A 22,937-nucleotide genomic window follows, 5' to 3' on the forward strand; every position below is an offset into this window, starting at 1 on the left:
CCGGGAGTCGGGTCCACGTGGCCTTTCGCACGTCTCGAGTGAACGTGAGATCAGGATTGGTGTCCCTCGACACTGCCCACTCGGGTGGGTTGGAGCAGGTCACTCCATTGAGTAAAACCGTGCTGCTGTGCGGCGTCGTGAACCCGTGCCCTTTTCTTTGTGGTATTGGGGTAGCCCCAGGCCGCGTGTGGGGTGTTAAAGTCCCCTACCACAACAAGCAGGTTGCCGTTAGCGTTCTTGCGAAGGTCCCGGACGAAGTGGTCGTAGTAGAGTAACTGATCCCGCGGCGGGCTGTAGAGATTGGCCAGGTACAGGTTCTGTTGATTCTTGCGAGTCGGCAATATGGTGTGTTCGATTTCAGTGCCTTGAATTTCGTGAGGCTGTGCGCTTAGTGTCTTCTTGAATTGCGGTGCGGGAAGTGTGTGTCATAATGTTGTAGCCGGGGAGCCTTATTTTCTTGGTGTTGGTTTCCTGTAGCGCGATTATGTCTGGATTGTTTGCTTTGAGATATTCTTGCGGGTTGGCCGAGCGGGGTCTATAGGATCTGCAATTCCAGTGCCAAATGCGGAGGGTGGGAAGCGGCTCGGTATGTCTACGTGTGGGAGTCGCCATATGTTGGTGGTTGTCCTCCACCTGGATTAGGTGGTTTGGCGTTGTCGAGCTAGAATCCTCCGAGGATTCCCCTCGTACTGTCCTTCGTCCTTTGCGTTTGGTTCCTAACTGCTCCGCCAGATGTTCATGGGTCACGAAATTCTTGTAAGCATATAGGTCATGAAGTTGTGTTGTTGTGCCATGAAGCCGTCCAGTTTGGCGTCGAGTGTGGTGACCGTACGGGTTAGTGGCTCTACCTCCATGATATTAGTTATCACTGTCTGATATATATATATATATATATATATATATATATATATATATATATATATATATATATAATTTTTTTTTTGAGCAGTCGAAAGATGTTCGCCGCTCCTTAGGCGCTGGTGGCGCCGTCTGGCATGTTCGTTGTGTCCATCGCCTCTTGCGAGGCGCTGAACACGCGTTCTTCCGAGCGCTTTGTTTGACGTGAAGGCCGCGGCAGGTTAGACGAGACCTTTGAAGCCACCTGCCCGGAGGCAGATGGCCCCTTCTGCTGGGTTGGCGGAGCAGCGCTAGCTGCAACCGCCGCACCCGCTGCTTTCCTGTTGGGATTGCTATGCCATGCTGGTAACGCGCATGCCGTTCGTTACTGGAAAGTACCGGGCTCGCCGCGTTATAGAAAGGAAATACGGACAATGCAGATGACGATTATCGTTGTAGGGTACTGTAATTTTCCTCAAGAGTGTAGACAGGGTACACTCTTTAAAAAATGTACACCCTTTGGGGCTTATCTTGTCCCACAACGATAATCGTCATCTGTCATATGCCCGCCTTTCCTTTCTTTAACGCTGCGATCCTGGTACTTCCAAGTCATTTCGTTTCTTTCCTCTATGCAAAGCATTCTCGACAGGATAGTAGCGAGCGCTGAGTTTTCAAGAAAGGACACACAAGCATGGCAGATGACAATTATCGTAGTGGGACAATATAAGCCCCCTAAGGGTGCAAACTTCTTTAAGAGAGCAGGTAAAAAAATAACCCTACTATACCTTTGGGGAGTCGCTTCCACTCCAGTATAGAATCTTCTTAGAGGTTGCCCTGGGATTATTGCAGATATTTGGCATTCTCCTGCTTGAAAGTTCTGTCTGTATCTTCCCCGTGCTGATTTTGTCTGCATCCCTATTTTCCATAGACCCCTATTGCGCATGACGTGTTTCTGGCTCCCAAAATCGCTTTCGCCTCATTCAACCACCAGAAGCATAGCTATAGCATAGCCTTCAAGATTCGCAATATAAATCCAGAGGTCGCCACGCTATGGGGGCGTGGTTTTGGGCACCACTAGACACCACATATTCCTCCATAGGGCAAAGTCGAAGTACAGTCTGTGGTACAGTCGAAGTCGAAAGGATTTGGACAGATTCGCTTCTAGCGCACGCGCATATTTATTCTATGGGCGCATCGCGCGAATGCATGTAGTGGTGGGGCTTGCGTCTTTTCTTGTACTTGTTTAGAAGCTTTGAGTTCTGGGCTTCGCGCTGGGCCAGTGCTCGGTGACATTAGTTGCCCAATGGCCGGTGCTACTGCAATGTATCTGGAACAGTGGTGAGAGTATTGCTACACGTTATGAGATATTGCCTGTTCTTTTGCTGACACTTGTAGGAGCAATCGCGTTTACGAATTCGTCTCGAAATTCCCGCTAGCGCGAAACGGTTGCCGCTGTCTCGCAGAGATCGCAAAATAATAATGTGCGCCTTCGACGAGTACTGTTGCAGTACCTATGATCTGCCCTTATAGTTGAAACGAGTGCCACTGCCAGTGGTGTGCAACTGGCGTGTGTTTAGTGGCGATGTTAATAAGCAAATATCACAGTTTAGCCATACGTGCGAAATGCGATATCTACATGTTCAAGTATTACACGAAATGTAAGACTCGTAACTGTAGCGACAGTATGAATTGAAGTATACGTAAGCTAAGTAAAGAGGAGCCGTGGGTTACCCTGTCTAATAATGCAATTGGACAATTTCATTCATGTTTATTAATAAAAGCCAACGTCTTTTTTAGCGAATTTACCACCACTTTTCTGTATGGGGTATGTTGCAAACCTCTTTCGGGGCCGATCCCGGAGATAGTGCACAGCCGCGCCAATGAAATTACATCATTTTGAGGTTTGAGCTCGGTCATTGTTGCGCACTTTTAATATTTAAGTCGAAGAAACCTTAACATGATAGGCATGTGCTGTCGGCGTTTTGTTTCATGACATCTGTTTGTGGGCTGCCATTCTCAAAATACTGAGGAATAACGTCAAGAATGCAAGACTTGGTATGAGCAACTTAGGGATAGAATGCCGTGGCACTGTAGCCCACACACACCCCATGTAATATAGCAGGGCATGGCACATATCAAACGTATACTTAAAGATATGTAGAACATCACGGCAGCTATGACAGCAAAAAGTTCGCTTGAAATATGCATAAAATTGCTATTGCAATAAAAGGTGGCAGTTCCCATGCCCCAGTACATGCATATGCACTGAATCGTTAGTGCTGCAAATGCTGTCTCATGCGTCTTTTTTTTCCTCCACCTTTATGAGATGACTATAGGTTGAGTCTCTTATGCGGAGGTCATGGGATGTTCGGTTGTGCTATTGTGCTCAGCAGTAGCCACATACATTGACTGCATTTCTTTTCCTTCCTCACTGCTTGTGCTGACCACTATAGCTGAGGGTGTTGGCACTTTCCATTTGTGGCACTCGGATAGTGACAGTATGTTTCCTTCACTTGAAGCTTCTTAGCTGCTATTAGGTGTTAGCCGTGGGGTTATGTCATGCCATGTGTACACAATGAGCAAGCAAGTAAACAAACTCACTTCCCTGCTGGTGTTACTTACGAGTGCTTCCAGAGGCAAACACATGCGAGTGCACGAATCAGCTCATCGCTCACTAATGCGCACGTCTGTTCCTTTCATTGTTCATATATCATGTGCGTAACTTTGCATCCGTGATCAACATTGTAAGCAAAGCCAAGTAAACATGACACAGGCACTGTGTCTGCCTTAATATTTATCTGTGCTATTTTTAAGATATCAATTACGAACTATGGAGACCAACGCTATACACTTGTGAAGTTTACATCCAAATAACTTTTTTTCCGATTGCAGGAGGAGCATATGTTTAAATTTGTGGCAGTTACATGGCAAAATGTCCTATGGCCATATCCCTGGCTTTGTGTCCAGCCATTTGTCTAATTTCCTTTACTGTGCTGCTGTCTTTACAGCTTCTGCTGATGTTTGTTGTACCCATCAAGATATAGCCTGTCTCTGCATCGTTGACACAAAATAACCACAAGTGCTGATTGCTGCTGGTTAGCTCAGTTCGAAATTTGGTATGTATATCCACTCACTCGAGGTGTGTTGTTGTTTCTGATGCTTGTGCTGCTCCAGTAAAAAAGGATTTAATTAATGGTGGCTTGTGTGATGTATGACACCCTATCGCTATAGTGCTATACAGGTAGAAAGGCTTGTTCACATGTTTAAGCTATTTGTCATTTAAGTGTTGGAAGTGCCCACAATGTGTTAAACTCTTGTATAAAATTTTGTAGGCCAAAACACTTGTAATATTGCACGTGTGCTTGGGGTCATCACAAAAGGCACAGTAGAAGAAGAATCAGGAAAATTTGTTTCCAGCTTTCTCGAGACAATAAATCTTGCAGAAAAAATGGTGTTGCAAACTACCAACAATGATTCTCAGCTGTAAGATATCGTTCACCATACGTAAAGAAAAATATCACCATCAGCAATGGCTCATAACTACCTAAGCAAGCAAAAATGCAAAGATTCATCCCCCTTGGAATGCAGAGCTTAAAAGCACTCAGCAAAGTGCATCGAACAGCGCATACATTCATTGAAGTCACCCATACAACACTCAGAACAGCATATGTTTCATTAAAGAACAAGCTGAAAACATGCATTCGAACCAGCAATAAAGCACTGCATACTGCTCTCACCAGTTGTAGTGATGGTTTTGCAACAGCCTTACTGGACATCTGCTTTTGCAGGGCTGGGATGGCGAGTAAGATTTTTTTAAAATGGGACCACTGTTGTTCACCACCGTCTTTTGCATGAGGGGTGCTATCACTGGCCAATTGCATCCTCAGCATCTGACTTATAGTCGTAAGACTGTGTCTATCCGTATGATACAGTGGCTGCACCATGAGCAATGCATGTAAATGGTGTATGAAAGTTTTAGTTTAGGTTACGTCTTGTACACAGGGAGTGCCCGTCGGCTGAAACAAGGCCTTAGATTGACCCAGCCACATCAGAAATAGCTCTGTAGGTATGCATAAGTGTCTTGGTGTTTGTTTTGATCGGCAACTGTTGGTATATTTTTGGTATGGTGGTATATTCTTGCAGCTTTGCCACTTGCTCTGGGCTTTATGTGTAGCAGCGTGGTGTACTCAGTATGTTTCATTCTGGTATGAACATGTGGCTGTGATGAAATGTTCTGAAGTGAATAGCTTTGTTTGGCTCTTTCCCCAATTATCATCTTTAGTTGGAGGTTTGTGATGGTTGGTAGTCAGACTCTGCAAGGAAAATGTTTGTTCGCTCTCTTTTGTTCTTTCGTTCGCTTGTTCTTTTCTTCATTCACCTTCTCATTCACTTGTTTGGACTATTCGCTTACAGTGACACTCATTGCCTATGCTTTCTGCACAATTCTTTTGTGCACAAGTTTACGCACTAATTTGCTAAACAAGAAGCCAGCAACCTTACGAACAAGAGCTTGCACTCTTGCTTGCTAAGATTGTGGGAACTTCAGAGGCCAAAATGCATCTTTGATATAGCGTATTTACTCAAATCTAGGTCAGCCCCGATTCTAAGCTGTCTCCAAAAGTGCGAAGCCAGAAAAAAAAAAGAAGATAAAAACAAGAAAGACTTGCCTCGAATGTATGCCAAACAAAAAAACGAGCACAGTGTTCACAAAATGAAACCAGCATTTGTTGAAAATGAACATGCTGAGCTCATTCTACGTCATCACTGCTGTGGTCCAGTATATGCCATCCTCATTGAGGCCCTTGCAAAAAGCATCTCCTGTCGCCCCCTCCAATGACGGACATTTTTCTCATTGATGCTGAAGTCCCGCCTGGCCTGAACATTTGACAATACCTCTGTGGCGAGCACAACTTTTCATTTGAAAGCTGCATTATAGTGGCAACGCCTGTTTGGTACTGTTACGATAATGTCACGCCGCAAGCCAGTACGTCACAGGTCACAATTGTGACGTCGCTCGTGTACTTCAGTTGGCTACTGGTGCAGCTAATAGTGGCAGTGATACCGACTTTTCTAGATGGCACTAGCTATGCACCATATTTATCACTTTCAATTAAAGACTGGCGCAGTTGTTAAAAATCTTTGAATCTAAGTTGACCCTAGAGTTTGGTGTACGATTATTTGGAAAAATCTGTCGGCTTAGATAAGAATAAATGTGGTAGTTTTGTCTCTTCTTTCTTATTGCAGCAATTCACTTCGCATTCTGTGTTCGTAACATGATGTTTTTATCAATATTAAAATAATTTCCTTTTTGTCGCAGTTAATTGCTTCAAATCCCCCGCAACATTTTGTAAGCAGGGATTATGACAAAATGAGTCCGGCTGATATCAACACATTATGTTGCCATGTCATGTCACTGTTTGTTAAGGCAATTTTATCATAAAAATTCATCTAATTGCCTTCATAAAGGTGAAGTTTTCATCCCTTCCCATTTTGTACACGGACTGCAATGCTTAGAAATCTTGAATTTTTGCAGTGATTCCAATGCTGGATCTGGTCATTCCAGATTCTCACCTCAGTGTCTCATTCGGTCTTTTACATCTTTTTGAATTTTAGACTTGTTAACACTCATTCACCTTGTATACATCATTCCTCACCTTCACTTTGAGTACCTACAAGTACAGTGAAACCTCGTTAAACCATAGTTGGCCAGAGCTCGGAAAAAGTACGTACTAAACGGTAGTACTGTTTAACCGAAATAGCATGAGATTGCCCACTTACCTGTCGTAAATGCAACTCAGAGAGAGTGCAATGAAAGGGGAAAAAGACATCCAGTGTTTATACACTTTGCGTGACAAAAGTGTTATTTTCGTTTGATGCCGCAGCGGCCTAGCACGACGACAGTGGCCTCAAACTTACTGAAGCTGCGTGCCAGCTTTTCAGCCAGCCCCCTCTTCTCGGCAAACACTCGCATGGCAGATTCCTCGTTGGCATTAAGTATTCTCTGTGCACACACGCAGTAGTGCTGCAGAAGTCCCGGGGCGCTTTTTTCATTGCCGGGTGTTGGAGTTTGGAATAGTTTTCGTTTGGAATAGAGTTACGTTATCGCGCCCCTGTTCTCATTGCGACGATTGCATTCATGAGGCTGACGTAACGCACAGCTTCTGCCACTGTTGGTCCTGAATCGTTCGTGCTGTCGCTTTCCGTGTCGTCCCCATAACTGTCGCTAGTCGACACTTTGGCAACAACAGAGGCAACGATGGCGAAAAGTCGAACCTCATAGCCGGCATCTCTTTGTCATCATAGCAGCGCTGCCGAGTAACCTCTTCGCACTCAAAATGCCACTCACCGTAGTCAACAACAGGCCCCTGTCACGTGCCAGCGCCGACTTCTGCCTGTCACGTTCAATATCACAGATGATGTCTAATTTTTCTTCTATGCTGAGCACCCGGCATCTTTTTTATCTGAGCTTCAGCATGATGCGAGTCCTCGCTAGCACGACACCAGAACGCTCTCTGGCACAGCGTTGAAATGATGATGATGTGGCTTCACTCGCAAACGCACAGGGCGCTTGGAGGCCGTTGTTCCGATCTCTGAGGCTTGTTGTTCTGCGGGCCGCCCGATGTAGACGACGCACCGCCGCTTTTGCGCGACGAAAAGTGGAAGTGCTACGTTTTAACCAATGCATACGCAATAAGCTGGTACGGTTTATGCGGATACAAAACACATTATGTTCAATGGCCGCTGAGTTGGGGATTTGACTTTACTATGTTTAATATGAAACTACTGTTTAGGCAGGTACGGTTTAATGAGGTTTTACTGTAAATGCTTTATTGCTTTCCTTTTCTTTATTGTCTCTTGTTTTCATATAGTTGTTACCAACAAAAACTTGAGCTCCTTGGCACCCCCAATTCTTCTCGTTCACTTACTGCAAAGGTTTTGACTTTGGTCGCCTTGGTGCCTCAAGGTTGGACAAAAGGGTCTATTGGCCAGTTATTACATGCAACATACAATGCAGCACTTAAAACAATACCGCATATAACAATATACCGGTCATTACGATGAGTTGATCTAGAGTATCAACTTCTGCATTAGGTCTACATAAGAAAAAAACCATATATGACCGCATGTCAGATACACCAAAGTTTTGCCTTCTGGATGTGGTTTTCAAAGCAGACTGACCTTGACGTTTACGTTGCTAAGTTCCCTTTAAATAAATGATGCTGAGACAGGGTGGAAAGGTTGCCTGTGCAAGTTTGTATCTGCCACCATTTCCCTGCATAGCCATGCGCCGATTGCGAAAGCCACGGAGAGCATCGGGACTTGGTGCAGCAACCACAAGATGATGCCAGCTGCATTGCATCCATGTTGCTCATGACGGCACTTCGTATTATCCAGAGAGAAAGAGAGAAAAAGAAAAAATAAGGCTAAAAGTTAAATGCAATGTGGTGCGGTGACACCCACCCTTTCTACAATCTCTCTTTCTCTCGCTGAGCATAGAATATATGTGGGAAATGGGCCGTGGAAGTAGGCCCAAAGCAGTGGACAACCCAGTTTGTAGATTATAGTGCTGACAAAGTGTGAAGCTGTGTTGCTTGAGACGAAGCTGCAAATTTTGCAAGACTCTGAGAGGTATGAGCTCATACAGTCGTCGACGATTCTGAAAACTGGGAGTGCTGTGATCATGAAGGCTGAACGCAGTTGCCATGCCGATCAATGGAGAAAAGGTTAGGGACCTCTTTTCACTATAAACAAATGTTTCAAAAAGGCAGGCTTTCTGTGCCAGGGCAAAACACCACTTGGTTGTTAGTGGTATCAACGTGGTGGAAGCTGCTGGACATTATGGAGCCCTGGGAGCATGCCATTGTTTCTAGCCTCTATATCGCTACTAACGGTGAAACAGATGGTGCTTCATTGGAGTAGTTTCTCAGTGCAGATAGTGCTGCCTTGTTCTGTGAAGAGATCTCCGACGAGGTGATCATTGTTGCGACAGATAGAGGCATTTTGTGGGGACAGCAGCAGCATTGACAAGACTGACAATGGCCCGTCTTTGCCCTCGACCCCAATGGTCACGCAAAATGCACTGTCGTCGATCAAGTCACTCATTGGTTTCATGCACACTTAAGGATTGCCGCTAGTATTCACACAGCAGCTGGATGCGATCCACACTACAGTTGTAAACATGAAAATACTGCAAAAGGGAGTGTAGATTTCTGACTATTTCAGCCTGCCTAATGCTGAACATGCTGTTTGGAAGCATAAACAAACATTTTATTTTTCACAGTGTACTTTCTACAATGTCTATTTTATAGCACAAGTGGCAAATTAGTGTTAGAAGATACAAGGGTATATTTGCCAGGTTTCTTTCTTTGTTTTTACAGCAATCCAGTTAAGCAATGATCGGTTGTAACAACATTTTTCATTCTCTGATATTGTTATATGTGGACTGCACTGTAATCCCTACATCTGAAACACACATCTGCCTTGATACCTCAAGGTTGCTGGCAAGTAGTTCCAAGTCTAGGTTAAGCACACATTCTGGTGTCATGTAAACATGAGAATTCCCAAATAGTAGTTTTGAACATTTTGCTGTTCGAGATTCACCTCAAAAAAATTTCAGTGGCAATTCAGTGGTAAATACAAGAAGGATGTGTTGCGGGGTGTTACTTCACACTTCTGGGCTCTTAGATCTACAGTCCTCCACCACATTGCAAAGTGTTGTCAGGAGCTCACTTGACACGTCCTGCCCCTATGAGAAGTGCAGTGCAACCAACGGTGCTCCAGAGTAGACCACCATAGGTCGCACTATGTATGTACACATTTTATTTTATTCACAAGTTTTCCAGTTTGCTTAAAGAATACCAGAGGGGTCAGGGCTAAAGGCGCTAGCGTGTGCCTGACTGAAGCCCTGACCGCTGTGCAATCTGCACTCGAGCGAAGCAATCAGGACAGCATAAGAATGAGGAGGAAAGAAAAAGAGAAGAGGGGGGGGGATTTGAACAAGGAATTCATGAGGCAAGATCGAGGAGAAACTTATTCACTACAAGCTAATAAAAACAAGCACACGATATGGCACGTATACACATACACGCTCTTCTGAGCTTTCTCATCCCCGTTTTAACTCTGCCACATGACCGGCTTCCCACACTTCACACATATACGCTTTCTCTCACTTTGACGCTCCTAACACTAGCATATTAAAAAAAATATTTGACTTTGCGAAGAGCAATTATCGGTTCTGTATATTTAGCTTAGCTAAAATACAGCTTTGTTATGCAGTGAAGCATATCTGCTGTACAGTGAAGCATGCCAAATGTGGAAAATGATCTAGTAAGCTCTCCTTATACAGATGTGCCCAGCCGTCTACAGCCATATTACCAACACCGAGACTTCTAATCAGAATAAAAGCTGTGGTACAACACTTTCTTCTGTTTACAGTTCCTCTAGTCATTGCAATAATCTACATTTTCAATGTGTGAATTGTTTTACTTTTGCATTATTTAACTTCCTACATGCACTAAGGCAGCTGCATCATGCTTTCCCATTCATCAGCCTCTGTGTATCTGAGATTTAGTTAACATGTTCCACTGCACAAAATTTGGTCTCGCACTGCCGCAGGACAAGTAATTAATTCCAACGTGGAATTAATGGAATTTTCATTCAATCTGGAAATATTCATCCCAAGTCACTATTCGCACATGTCTTAATGCGTACTCATCTACCCAAAAAAGTGGACACTGGGACAACTGCCACTGTAGTGCCGTTCTAGAGCACCACCAATGCAAGTGGCAGGTGTGGATGCCACTCCCACTGGCATCAAGTTGTTCTTTAATACAAAACATTATTAGGATCTATCTGTGAGCTGCTTTGAACATCTAGCCAGGTAGGTTCAATAATAACTAAATTGATATGTCCGATGGTACCTCCGATGTTAGGCCTAACGAGCACTTCTTTACCTGGTGTTGGCGACCGATGTTTCAGTTTCTTACTGAGTTGACGCAATTGCAATGATCGTAGGGCTCTCAGGGAACAGAAATCATCTCGCCTGCAAAAGTGAGAATATAGGAACAGACTTTCTTCATGACCATCATTTTCAATGACACCGTGCATGCATCTAATGCCTGAAAAGTTGATTCAGAAATTTGTAGGTGTCTCGAACTTAGGTTGTCATCATACACTGGTTCAAGAGTGAAGCTAGTGGTGCTGTGACATTGATATTCAAGTAATTGAGCAGGTGCAAAAGTAAGTCGGCGACTGTAAATTAATGTTGTCGTTGACTTGTTTTGCATGTCATCCTTGATGGGGCAATGAAACATCCTCCCCGAAACTGAAAGTGTTGGCTAGACATACCTTTAAATGTATATTCGTTCGTTCCGAGCACTTCGAAAACTTCGAATTCTAAATTCTGAGCCATAGCAAATATTAAATGGCATGCTATTCAGTCAAATGCTTGGAAATATTAAATATTCACACAAGCCTAGTACAGTGAGATCCTGATAATTCGGAATGTCCTAATTCGAATTTATGGTTAATTTAAACAGCTCTGTTGGTCCCGGCAAAGTTCTCTGTATTGAAATTGAGAAAAATTCTGGAAAATTTGAACACCAAAAACCACACAACGGTAATTTAGAACAAAATTTTTTATTCACTACTTATTGGACTAATCCTAGCCAAGGGCAAAGGTTCGATTCATTGCTACCTACCGTAATGTCACGGGCCATAAGAATTACTGGGAAAGACATGAGGGAAGCCGAGACCGAACCGGAGCAAGCAAAGCAACTACCAGCCTCCTTCCTCGTCCAGCTTAAAAACAGCAGGAAGGAGCCCTCGGCATGCGCTTGACCATGGTACTGCACACTCACTTGCCGCCTCCCTCCTAGCATGTGCTCGATCATGTCTTCTCCAATGTTGGGCATGTGATAGTATGGCATTCGTCAGGCCACCATCCTTCTTGGCTCACCCTTGCACATTTTTCTTCACACCCTTAGCAAATGAGCTGGGATGGTATTGCACTTGTACTTTATAGGGAACCTAGGCTTCTTCTGGCCATGTTTTCGCTGATGGGGGAAAGATAAAACTTTTTCAATGCGAGGCCAGTCACAATTTTGGTTTTGCATACGGTTTTATGCACACGATTGATCAGACGCTATACTATAAAAGGGCTCTCCTCAGTTCGACCTCCAATTTTATTCGAATAAATTTCCGGCCCCTTAGAATTCGAATGAATGAAGCTCTAATATATAATAACATGAATATTCAGTAGCCTGGCAAGACATCCTCCCAGGCCTTCCGATTTTCCTGGGAGGCTCCTGAATTTTGACCATTTTGTATAATTGTAGGACCAAAAAAGATATAAAAGAAAGAAAGATAATTTGTTCCGATGCAAGATCCGCACTGAGGCATTTCTTGGCGAACCAAAGGCAGTTTGACCGTATCTATCTATCCAGCCATGTACGTCTTGGTGCTGTCTTAGTCACTTCATTAACCTACTATATGCCAGAATAGAGAGTTTTCAAGTAGGGGCCCCTAACTTTGTGGCCATAAAGAACTCTGCACACACGGCCTTTGCATCATGCGGGAGTGATAGGCTTTAGAATAGGTTTTAGTGATCGCCCTTTGCGTTGCACACTTGCAGCGTACTTGACGACGAGAACAGAAGCTGTGTCAAAGAGTAATCTAAGAAACAGTGGCCTAATTGCTGTTGTCATGCATGTTTCAAAAATAAATACAAGTCTGGCTACTAAAATATTAGCTGGTACTAAACTTCACAGTTTATGCTCCGAATCCAATCTCGCCTGTCGTTAGGCAAAGCAATCCAAAATGCATTTGAGCCACACGAGCCTACTGTAAACAAGTCTATCCACCTCCGAACTAACAGTGATTTCTTGCTCAACTTTTGTTTTGTCCTTGAAATGAGAGGAAGCGACAACCTACGACACCATTTATAGCTTTTGATAGCCACAGAATTACTATGACTGAGGTCGAATGTGGTACATGGCGAGAGCCACCACTTTGACGGCTGGCGCCATGTTCGTTGATGCAAAAGCTTCGTGTCGAGTTTGTGTCACTGCAGATGTGCCAATGCAAATGCTGAACTCCCTTTGCGTCTTGCGCATGCGCAGTGGCATTGACGCTATTTCTTTGTAGCGGCAAAACCTTTCTGGCCCATATTTGAAAACTCCGGAATGTGCCTGGCATGACATGAGTAAATTACATGATGTCATGTTCAGTGCAGGCAGGCATACTTGGTTGGTCTTGCGGTGAGCATTTGCCTACAAGCCGTGACTGTCACACTGTGTTGCATCTTGGGTTATAAAAACCGCATTTGTTGACGATCTGTCTGTGGTGCGTTCTCTTCGCCTTATTGGAGAGTCAACAAATCTGGCCACAGCACCCTTCCTGCATCGTGGTGTGGAGAAGCATTGTATCTTTTTGCAACCGTGCTCATAGGATAAGCCCCGCACAAATCCGTCTCCACAATTTATCAACTATATCAGATAATATTTGCATGTGTGCATTTGACCCTGAGACGAAAGTGCTTGCTGCTGCACCAAATTGTCTTTTTGCCTGCTCCAAGACCTGCACCGAATAGTGCCATTTTGTAGTAGAAACAGGCAGAGGGAACCGCTCTGCTTTTCCAAGGTGAGGCGCTCGATAAGGGATTGTAAAGACAGGTCGCAATGCTGTTTGATGGTGACAGTGAGGAAGTTGGTAATCGATAAAATGCAGGTATCAGCTTCAAATTATTTGGCACCGGGTAGATTGACAGGATAGCGGGAGAGGCACTTGGCATTCTGACGTAGCTGCCCAGATTTATAGGACACAGAATGTGTACTCTTGTAAGAGTGAAGCCCAGCGTCCTAGATGGATCTGGTGGGTCTTTGAGTGAGGACAGCCAACATTAAGTGTGGTGATCTGTGACAGAAAAAAGGCGGCCGAAGAGGTTAAGAGCGGCGCTTAGAAATGGCCCAAACAATTACAAGGCACTCGCGTTTGGTTATTGAGTAATTCCGCTCTGAGACTGAGAGAAGGCACCTAGCATAAGCGAATACACAATTTGCATCCCGTCGATGTTTGGACAAGATAGCACCAGTGCCATGGCCACTTGCATCAGTGCAAACTTCCATGTAGGCAGATGGATTGAAATGGCCCCAAATTAAGCTTGTTCCCATGCCCAAAAGAAACTAATGTCCTTCTTGAGAAGATCGGTGAGAGGACAAACGATGTTGACAAAAATTTTCATCTATGAACTCAGCCCCAGGAAACTTCGGACATCAGCCGACAAATGAGGAAGTGGAAATTTCCTAACAGCACATATTTTGTCAGGGTCAAGCTGTATATCAGTAGCGTTGACCAAGTGTCCGAGTACTCACATTTGACAACCACCGAAATGGCGTTGGGCTGAATTGAGGTGTAGGCTGGCCCGTTGAAAGACATCAAGAATGGTTGATGGCTAAGGGCCTCAAACTTTGGGGAAAAAACAATTATGTCATCAAGGTGACAGAGCCACGTAGACCACTTAAAACAACTTAAAAGAGAGTCCACATGTGTTTGAACATAGCAGGGGCATTATATAGTCCGAAAGGTGTGACTTTAAATTGGTAAAGGCCATCTGTGGTTACGAGAGCCATCTTCTCACAATCCTTTTCATCAAGAGCACTTTGCCATTAGCCCGAAAGTAAATCAATCGAAGCAAAATAACTGGCACTATGTAAGCAATCCAGCACATCATCGATACCGGAAGAAGATCCACATCCTTTTTCGTAATCCTGTTCAGATGGCAAAAATCAATGCGGACCTCCAGATATTGTCCTTTTTGATTATGCCGATGGACTGCAGGAGGGCTCGATGATGTCTTTGGAGAGCATTTTATCCACCTCTGTTTGTATAACCTGGCACTCAGCTGTTGACATGCGACAAGGCCATCTGTGGATAGGAGGTGCGTTGCTGGTGTAGGTCAAATGGGTGACAACATTAGTTCGGTCTAGCAGACAATTGTTGAAAGCAAATAGACCGAGGTAGAACACCAAGATGCAGTTGAGTTCATCGGCATAGGCAGGACTCGGGTCGAGAGCTATCATTTTATTAAACTGGTCTTGACAATAACTGGGGGGTGTCAAAGATTCAGCAGAGTCAGACATTAGATCAAGTGTAAACGCAGAAACCGCAAAGTCATTCAATGGGTACAGCATGGCGACTGTTACACCTTGGGCAAGAACCTGCTGAGATGACCCAAAGTTCAAGAAGGGGGAGCCACACATGATTGGTGGTAACTTTGACAACAGCACTGGGAAGGGCTTTTCGTTGTGTCAGGAGGATGTCATAGAGCGTCATGTTGTCCATCGCAAAGAGATAGGAAATGAGGCATGGGGGTGTAGGCCGCAGCATCAGGTTGCAGTCAAATAAATTCAATGCACCGAAGTTGGGAAGGGTCTGTGGCAGTGCCGGCAGGGTACTGGGGAAGCTCAAGGCAGAGGACATGGGTTTAACAATCCATTAGTGCAGAATGGACTGTCAAGAAGTTTGTTCTTAGAATCACTTCATTAGCCATAATAAGGTTAGAAAAATGTGAAGCTTATACAGAGCTGACTTACAGCCACGTCCTCTGCTACAGAGGTCTTCCAGATAAGAGGGAATATACCGTAGGATTTCTAATTCATGAGGACATACGGGCAACATTGATTCTACAGTATTGACACGTGTATAACTAGTTTGTTTTCGGTGAACATTTTTCATGGGCGAATCTCTGTTACAGTGTTTTCATTCAGCTTAAGACACACCTTTCTGTATTGGAAGTTTCTCGAATTTTATCACTGATTCTATCTGTTGTCGTCGAACCTTGTGTAATCAGATTGTATGCGCGACACGAATTGTGTATTACTTTCTTGCCTGCATGAAGGCACCAGCAATTACATGGGAACCTTTGACGAGTCATGTATAAAAGCCGATGCGCTTGACCCGCAGATCAAATGTCAATGATCAATGAGTGTGCTCACCGCCATCATTGTGTTGAGTGTTACTGGTTACTGGTTTTGCTGACATGTTTTCCTAATGCATTGTGCCACTGGGGTTATTCACCATCGCTACAATGTGACAGTATTAATAAAAGGGTAACAGCCATCGTAATAAAACTTATTAGGAGATATAGATTACAGGTAGTAAGAGCCTACTCCAACCTCCAGCGATGATGGTGGAGAAATGGATCAGTTTATGAGAGCGTTGAATTAGCAATGAGAAAGTTGCAAACTCAGTATACTGTAGTCATGAGTGACCTTAATGCAAATGTGGCGGAAAATTGGATGGGAGAACGGACAACTGGCAACTACGGCATCAACACTAAGAGTAGTAGACGTGAGGTGTTGGTAGAGTTCGTGGAAAGGAAGCGTCTTCAAATGATGACAGGAAGTTGACTAGGTGGAATAGCAGGAAGTGAACCTGGAAAAGCCCAAATGGATAAGCAAGAAATGAAAAAACAAATTTTTGCTCTCTTCCGACCATAGCATAGTGCAGGATGTAGAAGTGTTAGGTATGGTAAAGTGCACACACCATAGTTTAGTGAGGTCTAGGATTGTTCTCACTTTGAAAAGAGAGACCAAATTATTGAAGAGGAAACAGGCCAACGTAGACATAGTCAGGCAGAAAGTAGAGGAATGGAGGCTTGTGCTTGCAAACAAATATGTAGCTTCAGAACAGAATTATGAAAATAACAAAGGTAATGAATGAAACTGTAACTAGGATGATTTCAGAAGCATGCATTGAAGTGGGAGTTAGACACAAAGGCAACAAGTAGGTAAGCCCTCCGGAGCAACAAAGAATCTAATAAAGAAACAAAACATGATGAAAGTTTGCTCACTGCAGTCATTATCAAATCTCCACTGGTAGCTTATTGCTATCATTGAAAAGAAAAGTGTAGAATAATTGCATTCTGCCGGTACCAACAGATTTGGCAATAACGAAGATGCTCAAGAACAATTTAAGAACTGCACAACAAGCAATGGAACAAAAAAGGTGATTAGGTGCAACTTGAAGAGACTGGGAGAGAGCAGTGTGGATCTCGGAGCAAACAGGGGTAGCTAACATTCTAGTTCACATTAATAAGAAAAAAATAGAGCTGGGCAGGCCATGTAATGCATTGGGCAGATAATCATTGATCTATTAGAGTTACGGAGTGGGTGCTAAGGAAAGCACAATTGAGGACAGCAGAAAGCTAGGTGTGATGATGAAATTAAGAAATTTGCAGGCACAATTTGCCCAACTTGAAATTGGCTAGAGCAAGACAGGGGTAATTGGACACCACTGGCAGAGGCTGCCCAAGGTCATTTAAGAGTTGCACATGTCCAGGGACCTAAGTTTGCCACAAAAAAAAAAAGAAAGGTTAATTGAAGAGTGACACATAACCGAGTGCCACAAACACTGTCACCCAGTTTGTGAAGTGCCCCTTTATCAATTCTATTGTTGTATTTACCTCTTGTTCTCAATGCTGTGACAGGACTGTAACCACTTGAATTATTTTCTGCAGGCCTCACAAGTGCAATGAGCCCTGGTGAATGCATCACTGCTGCCAAAGTAGCATGCCATCCCACTTCCAAGGTCATTGGTCAGGTCGAGGTTGGCATGCAGTGCAGCTTGCCTCTGGCTGACAAGTCTGTCGAGTGCTCCTTCAAAGCAGGCAGCGAGTCGAGGAGCGTGCAGACTACGGAGACTGTGGATCGGTCAAGCTCCCCCTCAGGTGGGCAATGACTGGTGCTTCTCTTACTTTTGCTTGCTTGTGTGAGTTTGTGGTAAAAGGCCAAGTCTGCCTAGCTTGGTATGACCTGCTGGAGTATGTATTGCATGCTGATTGGGGCAAAACGTAACAATACTACTTTACTGAGCACATTGGGGCACCTTAGGTGGTAGAGTTTAATTCAGAGCCTTTTCGTCCTGATGTTGTTATAGCCCTTACATTGCTTCACGATAATGTTGAACCCAGTGAGTCTCTTAGTCATGCCTTAATCACTACCTATATTAGTGTAAAAATGGAAATATAGATGAATGCGGAATGTAAGTCCACCCCTGTGTTTGAGGTGAATGAAACTGAAACCAAAAATGTTTTAATGCAGTGAAGTACAAAACAAACTTTGGTTTATCAATATGCTCATTCATTGAGAGAAGAGAAAACCGCAGGCAAGTGTAAGGATTTTTTTTTCTGGGACGGTTTTGAGTCATAACATCCCACAGCATACAAATGGGTAATGACTACGCAGGACAGGCATGCGCAGTAGTGTCATCAGGCAATGAGCAGCATGCACTGGGCACTGGCCAGGGATGACTGCCGCCTACATGTAGTTGTGTGTTCAAGTGACTGCTGGCCATGCACTCATTTCGATGGTCTTCGTCGACAGCAACTTCATGTTTTTCATGCAGTGTTTGCAGGCTGCAGTGGTTGACAAGGCTTCTTCCATACCGCCAATTTGTCCCAGTGGATAGTTGTTCTTCCGCAGCACTCTTGTTACAATGTGCTGAAAGATCATCTGCCTTTGCTGATGTGAAAAGCCCAGCCTTTTCACTTCAAGAAATGACATACTAGTGAGCAGATTCAATTGTCTTTGCAATGAATTGAATCTGCTGTTTTGGTAGCGCTCGCATACGCTACTCACAAAGAAGTTCCCCGACAGTGTCTTCAAGTTCAATGTCAACAGGGTAGCCATTCTGCAACCAAGCTTCCAGTGAAAATTGACAGTTACACTGTTACACTTTCTGTTCGCAGAAACCAAATGGTGCAATGCCACAATCCTCCAGTACACTTCCGCCTATTTTATCACATTGTTTTCAAGTGGTGCCGTGCTCCCAGATGCGCCGCAGAAATAAGCGTCCTTTCCTCAAAATCACCACATACAGTGGAACCCCGGTTATACGTCCCCCGGTTTTGCGATGACCCGGGTTTTACGATGGATTAGCGCAGTCCTGGCGAAGTCCCCATGGAAGCAATGCATTAAAAACTCCAGTTATCCAATGCAAATTTACGCCTGACCCGCGCTATACAACCCTCACGAAGTGCGGGACAGAACGGCGGACGAAAGAAAAGTGCCGCAGGTCTCTTTCCTCACTACGTCTCTCCGCATGCGGAGCGCTTGACACCGCCTTTTCTTCTCCACAATCACTTCCTCCCTCTCTTCTCGGTGGCGTTGCCTCTCGTCACGTTGGGGAAGTGTTTCTCGTCCCCCCACCAGCAGCCGCCCGTGACGCCCTCTGTGCTGAAATAGCGCCTTTTCTTCTCCACGATCACTTTTTCCCTCTCTTCTCAGTGGCGTCACCTAGTCGCATTGGGGAATCATTTCTCTCCTTACAGTTTTCCAGCAGCAGATCGCCGACAGGGTAGCGCGGAATGGCCTAGGTATATCGCACGTGTTCTTCATCGTAATCCTAGCGACCAGCATTCAGTGGAGGTGTTGAGTTGTGTGGAGCAACACGAGGCACGATGTCCCGAAAGCGGACCGTTCTATCGCTCGGCAATAAGCTGAATATCATCGAGGCAGCGGAAAAGCAGCATGGAGCCACGAAAGCCAGCATTGCCCAGGACCTTAATATACCCAAATCTTCGCTTAAGACAATCCTGGCAAACAAAGCTGTGATATTGCAGAATGCCAACAAGTTCAGGCTCAAGCGGAAAGTGTCAAAAGAAGGACAGCATGAAAAGTTAGAAAAAGTTCTCATCAAGTGGCTGCACCAAGCACGGAGCTCTGCAATCAACTTTGACGGCGCCATTCTAAAAGAAAAGCTGCTCCTGCGTACAGCCGCTCCTGCGGAGAAAGCACTTCCGTGGACGTTTCGACGGTGAACGAGTGGATGGAGTCGCTGCCAGAGATGATTACTGCATACAAGCCCTGCGACGTTTTCAATGCCAATGAGAGCAGTATTGTTTACCATATGCAGCCCAAGCAAACCCTTGCGTTTAAGGGTGACAGCTGTCATGGTGGCAAGTGTAGTAAAGAGCATGTGACGGCACTTTTGTGTGCTAACGAGGACGGTTCCGAGAGGCTGCCTGTGCTCGTTGTTGGGAAGTATGTACAGCCATGGTGCTTTAAGAACTTGAAGACGCTGCCGTGCAGCTACAACTTCAAGAAAAAGGCCTGGATGACATCTTCGCTATTCAGCAATTTTTTTGCAGTGGCTGTATTACAAAATGGGTGCTAAGGCGAGAAAAATATTGCTTTTCGTGCACAACTCACCGTGCCACCCACCCGATACGTCCAGCCTGAGGAACATAAAGGTTGTTTTTTTTCCCACCCAACTGCTCAAGCTGACTGCAGCCGCTGGATGCCGGCATCATAAGGTGCGTCAAGCAAGGGTGCCGGAAGCGCTTAGTGCAGCATCTGCTGGCAGTTATGGAGCGCAGCGAATCGTAAAAAAAGATCACTGTGCTCGACACCATGCATTTTATTGCCAGTTTGTGGAACGAAGCACAATCGCTAACTCGTTCAAGCACTATGGCTTTAAGAAAGAGATTGCCTCTTCTGCTGGGGCCGCAACAACCTCGATGCTGCTCGAGGCTGATGCACGCTTCGCCGCCGACGATTTTGAGTGTTTAAACCTCACCACAACCTTCACCGAGTATGTGGAGGCCGATGACAACATTGCCATCTATGGCGAGGTGTCGCTAGATGACATCATCGAGGAGGCTTTGCCTATTGCCAACACCGCTGTGACATCGGACGAGGACAACGACGACGCCAAAGATGTTGTGCCTGTGCCTACAACGTTCACCGAGGGGCTACGGCACATAGACGGCATCCGGAACTTCATCTGTTCATGCGACGCCACAGAGGACCTCCTTTTGGACGTTGCCCTTGGTTCACAGATCAAACAAAGTCCAAAAGAAACTTACCAACTTTTTTTGAAGTTCATGCCGGCTGGCGGGAATCGCGGCAGTGGGCAGTGGAGTGCTGTAATGGTTCGTTTGAATAAAGCATGATTGGTACCTGCACTGCAGCATTAATTCTTATCGCATTTACTTTTTTGGTGATTTGGGTTTCCAAGCGCTGCAGAGTATGTTAGTAGTTTACATTGAAGTTTCTTGTAAATCCGTCCTGCGAAATAAGTTGTATATTTATAGGCGTAATTTATGTTCAGATTTTATGATGTCCACATTTTATGACGCTTTTTCGCGGTTCCAGGAAAGTCATATAATCGGGGTTCCACTGTGTATATATATATATATATATATATATATATATATATATATAATGAAGTCAAGCCCTGACATGTTATTTTTGCACCCTTAGCAGTATTAACACGTGCTTGCATAAAGTTTGCAAAGGTTCCATGTTTGCCATGGCAACAACAAACAACAAAGCTTGTTTATTTTGGCTCACAGTATACAGGGAAAACATAGTAAGATTGTGCTAAAGGTATTTTGCAACATCTTGGTAATTCAGGCGCATGCGATTGCAGCAGAAGAGTTGCAAAATGGTTTACATAATGTTTATTGATACTGATGGGAATTTGAGTCTCTTCTTTGTCACTGCCTAATAATAATAAACTAATACAAAAATAACATGTAAAAAGGCTGCAATACATCTCAGCAGTCCAAATTGTTACAGTAGAATCTCAGCTATGCTGTGAAACAAGGATTAGAGAAACGTGGAAATCTATTTACAAGGTATATACATAAGACAGGCAGAGCAGGCAAGTCCCTCGCATCGTCGTCTTCAGCCCAAGCTCGTGCTCACCTTCCTCCACCTTGCTTTCAGCATTGTGACATATGTCCCTCTGGTGTGGAAATGCCATTCTGGTGCATCTTATGTGGATGAAGACTGGTAGCGTTTAAGTAAGGTGGCATGGACGACATCACGGGGAGGCTGGGCATGGCAAGCAGGAGTGGTGACTGGAGAGATTTCATATGCTACATTTGTCACCTGGCGGAGGACCCAGTGAGGACCGACGTAGAGCAACATTAACTTTTCCCGATAGGCCGATGCGACGGGTCGGAGACTATAGAAGGACAAGGTCCCTGGGAAAGAAGTTGGAACCATGGTGGCGGCTGTCGTAGGTTATCTGCTTGTTCTGGGACTTAGAAAGGCGACGATGAGCAACTTGACATGTCTGCTTGGCTCTGGCATTGACATCTCAGGCCTGCTCTAATGCAGAATGTTGAATGATGGGCAGGATGGTGTCGAAAAGCAATACAGTGCAGTCCACTTATAACGATATCAAGAACAACAAAAAATCCTATCGTTATAACCGATCATCACTATATCTGGACTGCTGTAAAAAATTTTTTTCAGAAAAGCTGCTGAACATACCTTCATAACTCCTGAATCGAATTTTCCAATCACGATTAAAAAATTTACCTTGTAGAAAGAAGGCTGTGAAAAATGAAACATTTATTTATACCTCTAAACAACGTGTCAAGCGTTAGGTGCGCTGAAATAGTAAGTAATCTGCACATGCTTTCGCGCGCTGGCGACACGTGCTGTAGGTGGCAGAATGTGGCAGATACAAACTCGTGTAGGCAAACTTTTCGCCCTGTCTTGGTGAAACGGAACTGGATTGGTTGCAGAATTTCGATTGTTATATCCGATATGCGGTGTATAAAATATCGTTATAATATGTGGGTTTTTTTCTCATAGACCTAATGCATAAGTTGATACTCTGAAGTCAACTTGTCGTTATAACAGATATATCGTTATATGTGTTATTGTAAGTGGGCTGCACTGTATGGGGTTGCGGCCATACAATAGATAAAATTATGAGTAACCCGCTATGTTGTGGTGCGAGGAATTGTACGCGAATTTGGTGAAGAGGAGAGCACTGTCCCAGTCACAGTGGTCATCGGAAACGTACATTAAAAGCATGTCTGGGATGGTGCAATTAACGCGCTCAGTAAGGCCGTTTGTCTGCGGATGGTAGGCAGTGGTAAGCTTAGAACGACAGAAAGCTGAGCTAGTTGGTAAGGATTCATTATGCCAAAATAGAAGTGAGGCGTGCAGACAGGACACAAGAGTAGAGAAGTGAACAACATGAACGCCGACTATCAACTGAAGGGAGCACCGAGGCAAAAAATGAAAGAAGACACAAAACTCATCTGCGCATGCTCAAGAATGGTAACACCACGTGTCAAT

The 22,937-nt window shown here is 44.5% G+C and overlaps 1 protein-coding gene across 6 annotated transcripts in view; it reads left to right on the top strand.

The window, feature by feature from the left end:
• The first annotated feature begins 1,954 nt into the window (after nucleotides 1-1,954).
• The window catches only part of LOC139048666 (zinc finger protein 239-like), a 111,484-nt gene continuing 90,501 nt past the window's right edge, over nucleotides 1,955-22,937 (top strand). For 5 of the 6 annotated variants that reach the window (XM_070523157.1, XM_070523156.1, XM_070523158.1 and 2 more), the window contains exons 1-3: nucleotides 1,955-2,175; nucleotides 3,846-3,953; nucleotides 17,354-17,563. In XM_070523157.1, the coding sequence (XP_070379258.1) occupies nucleotides 17,368-17,563 (196 nt within the window). In that variant the 5' untranslated portion in view covers nucleotides 1,955-2,175; nucleotides 3,846-3,953; nucleotides 17,354-17,367. The remainder of the gene's footprint in view (nucleotides 2,176-3,845; nucleotides 3,954-17,353; nucleotides 17,564-22,937) is intronic. The other variant, XM_070523154.1, reaches the window with a different exon arrangement.

Source organism: Dermacentor albipictus, chromosome 8 (assembly GCF_038994185.2).
Source record: "Dermacentor albipictus isolate Rhodes 1998 colony chromosome 8, USDA_Dalb.pri_finalv2, whole genome shotgun sequence".
NCBI classification, from domain to species: Eukaryota; Metazoa; Arthropoda; class Arachnida; order Ixodida; family Ixodidae; genus Dermacentor; species Dermacentor albipictus.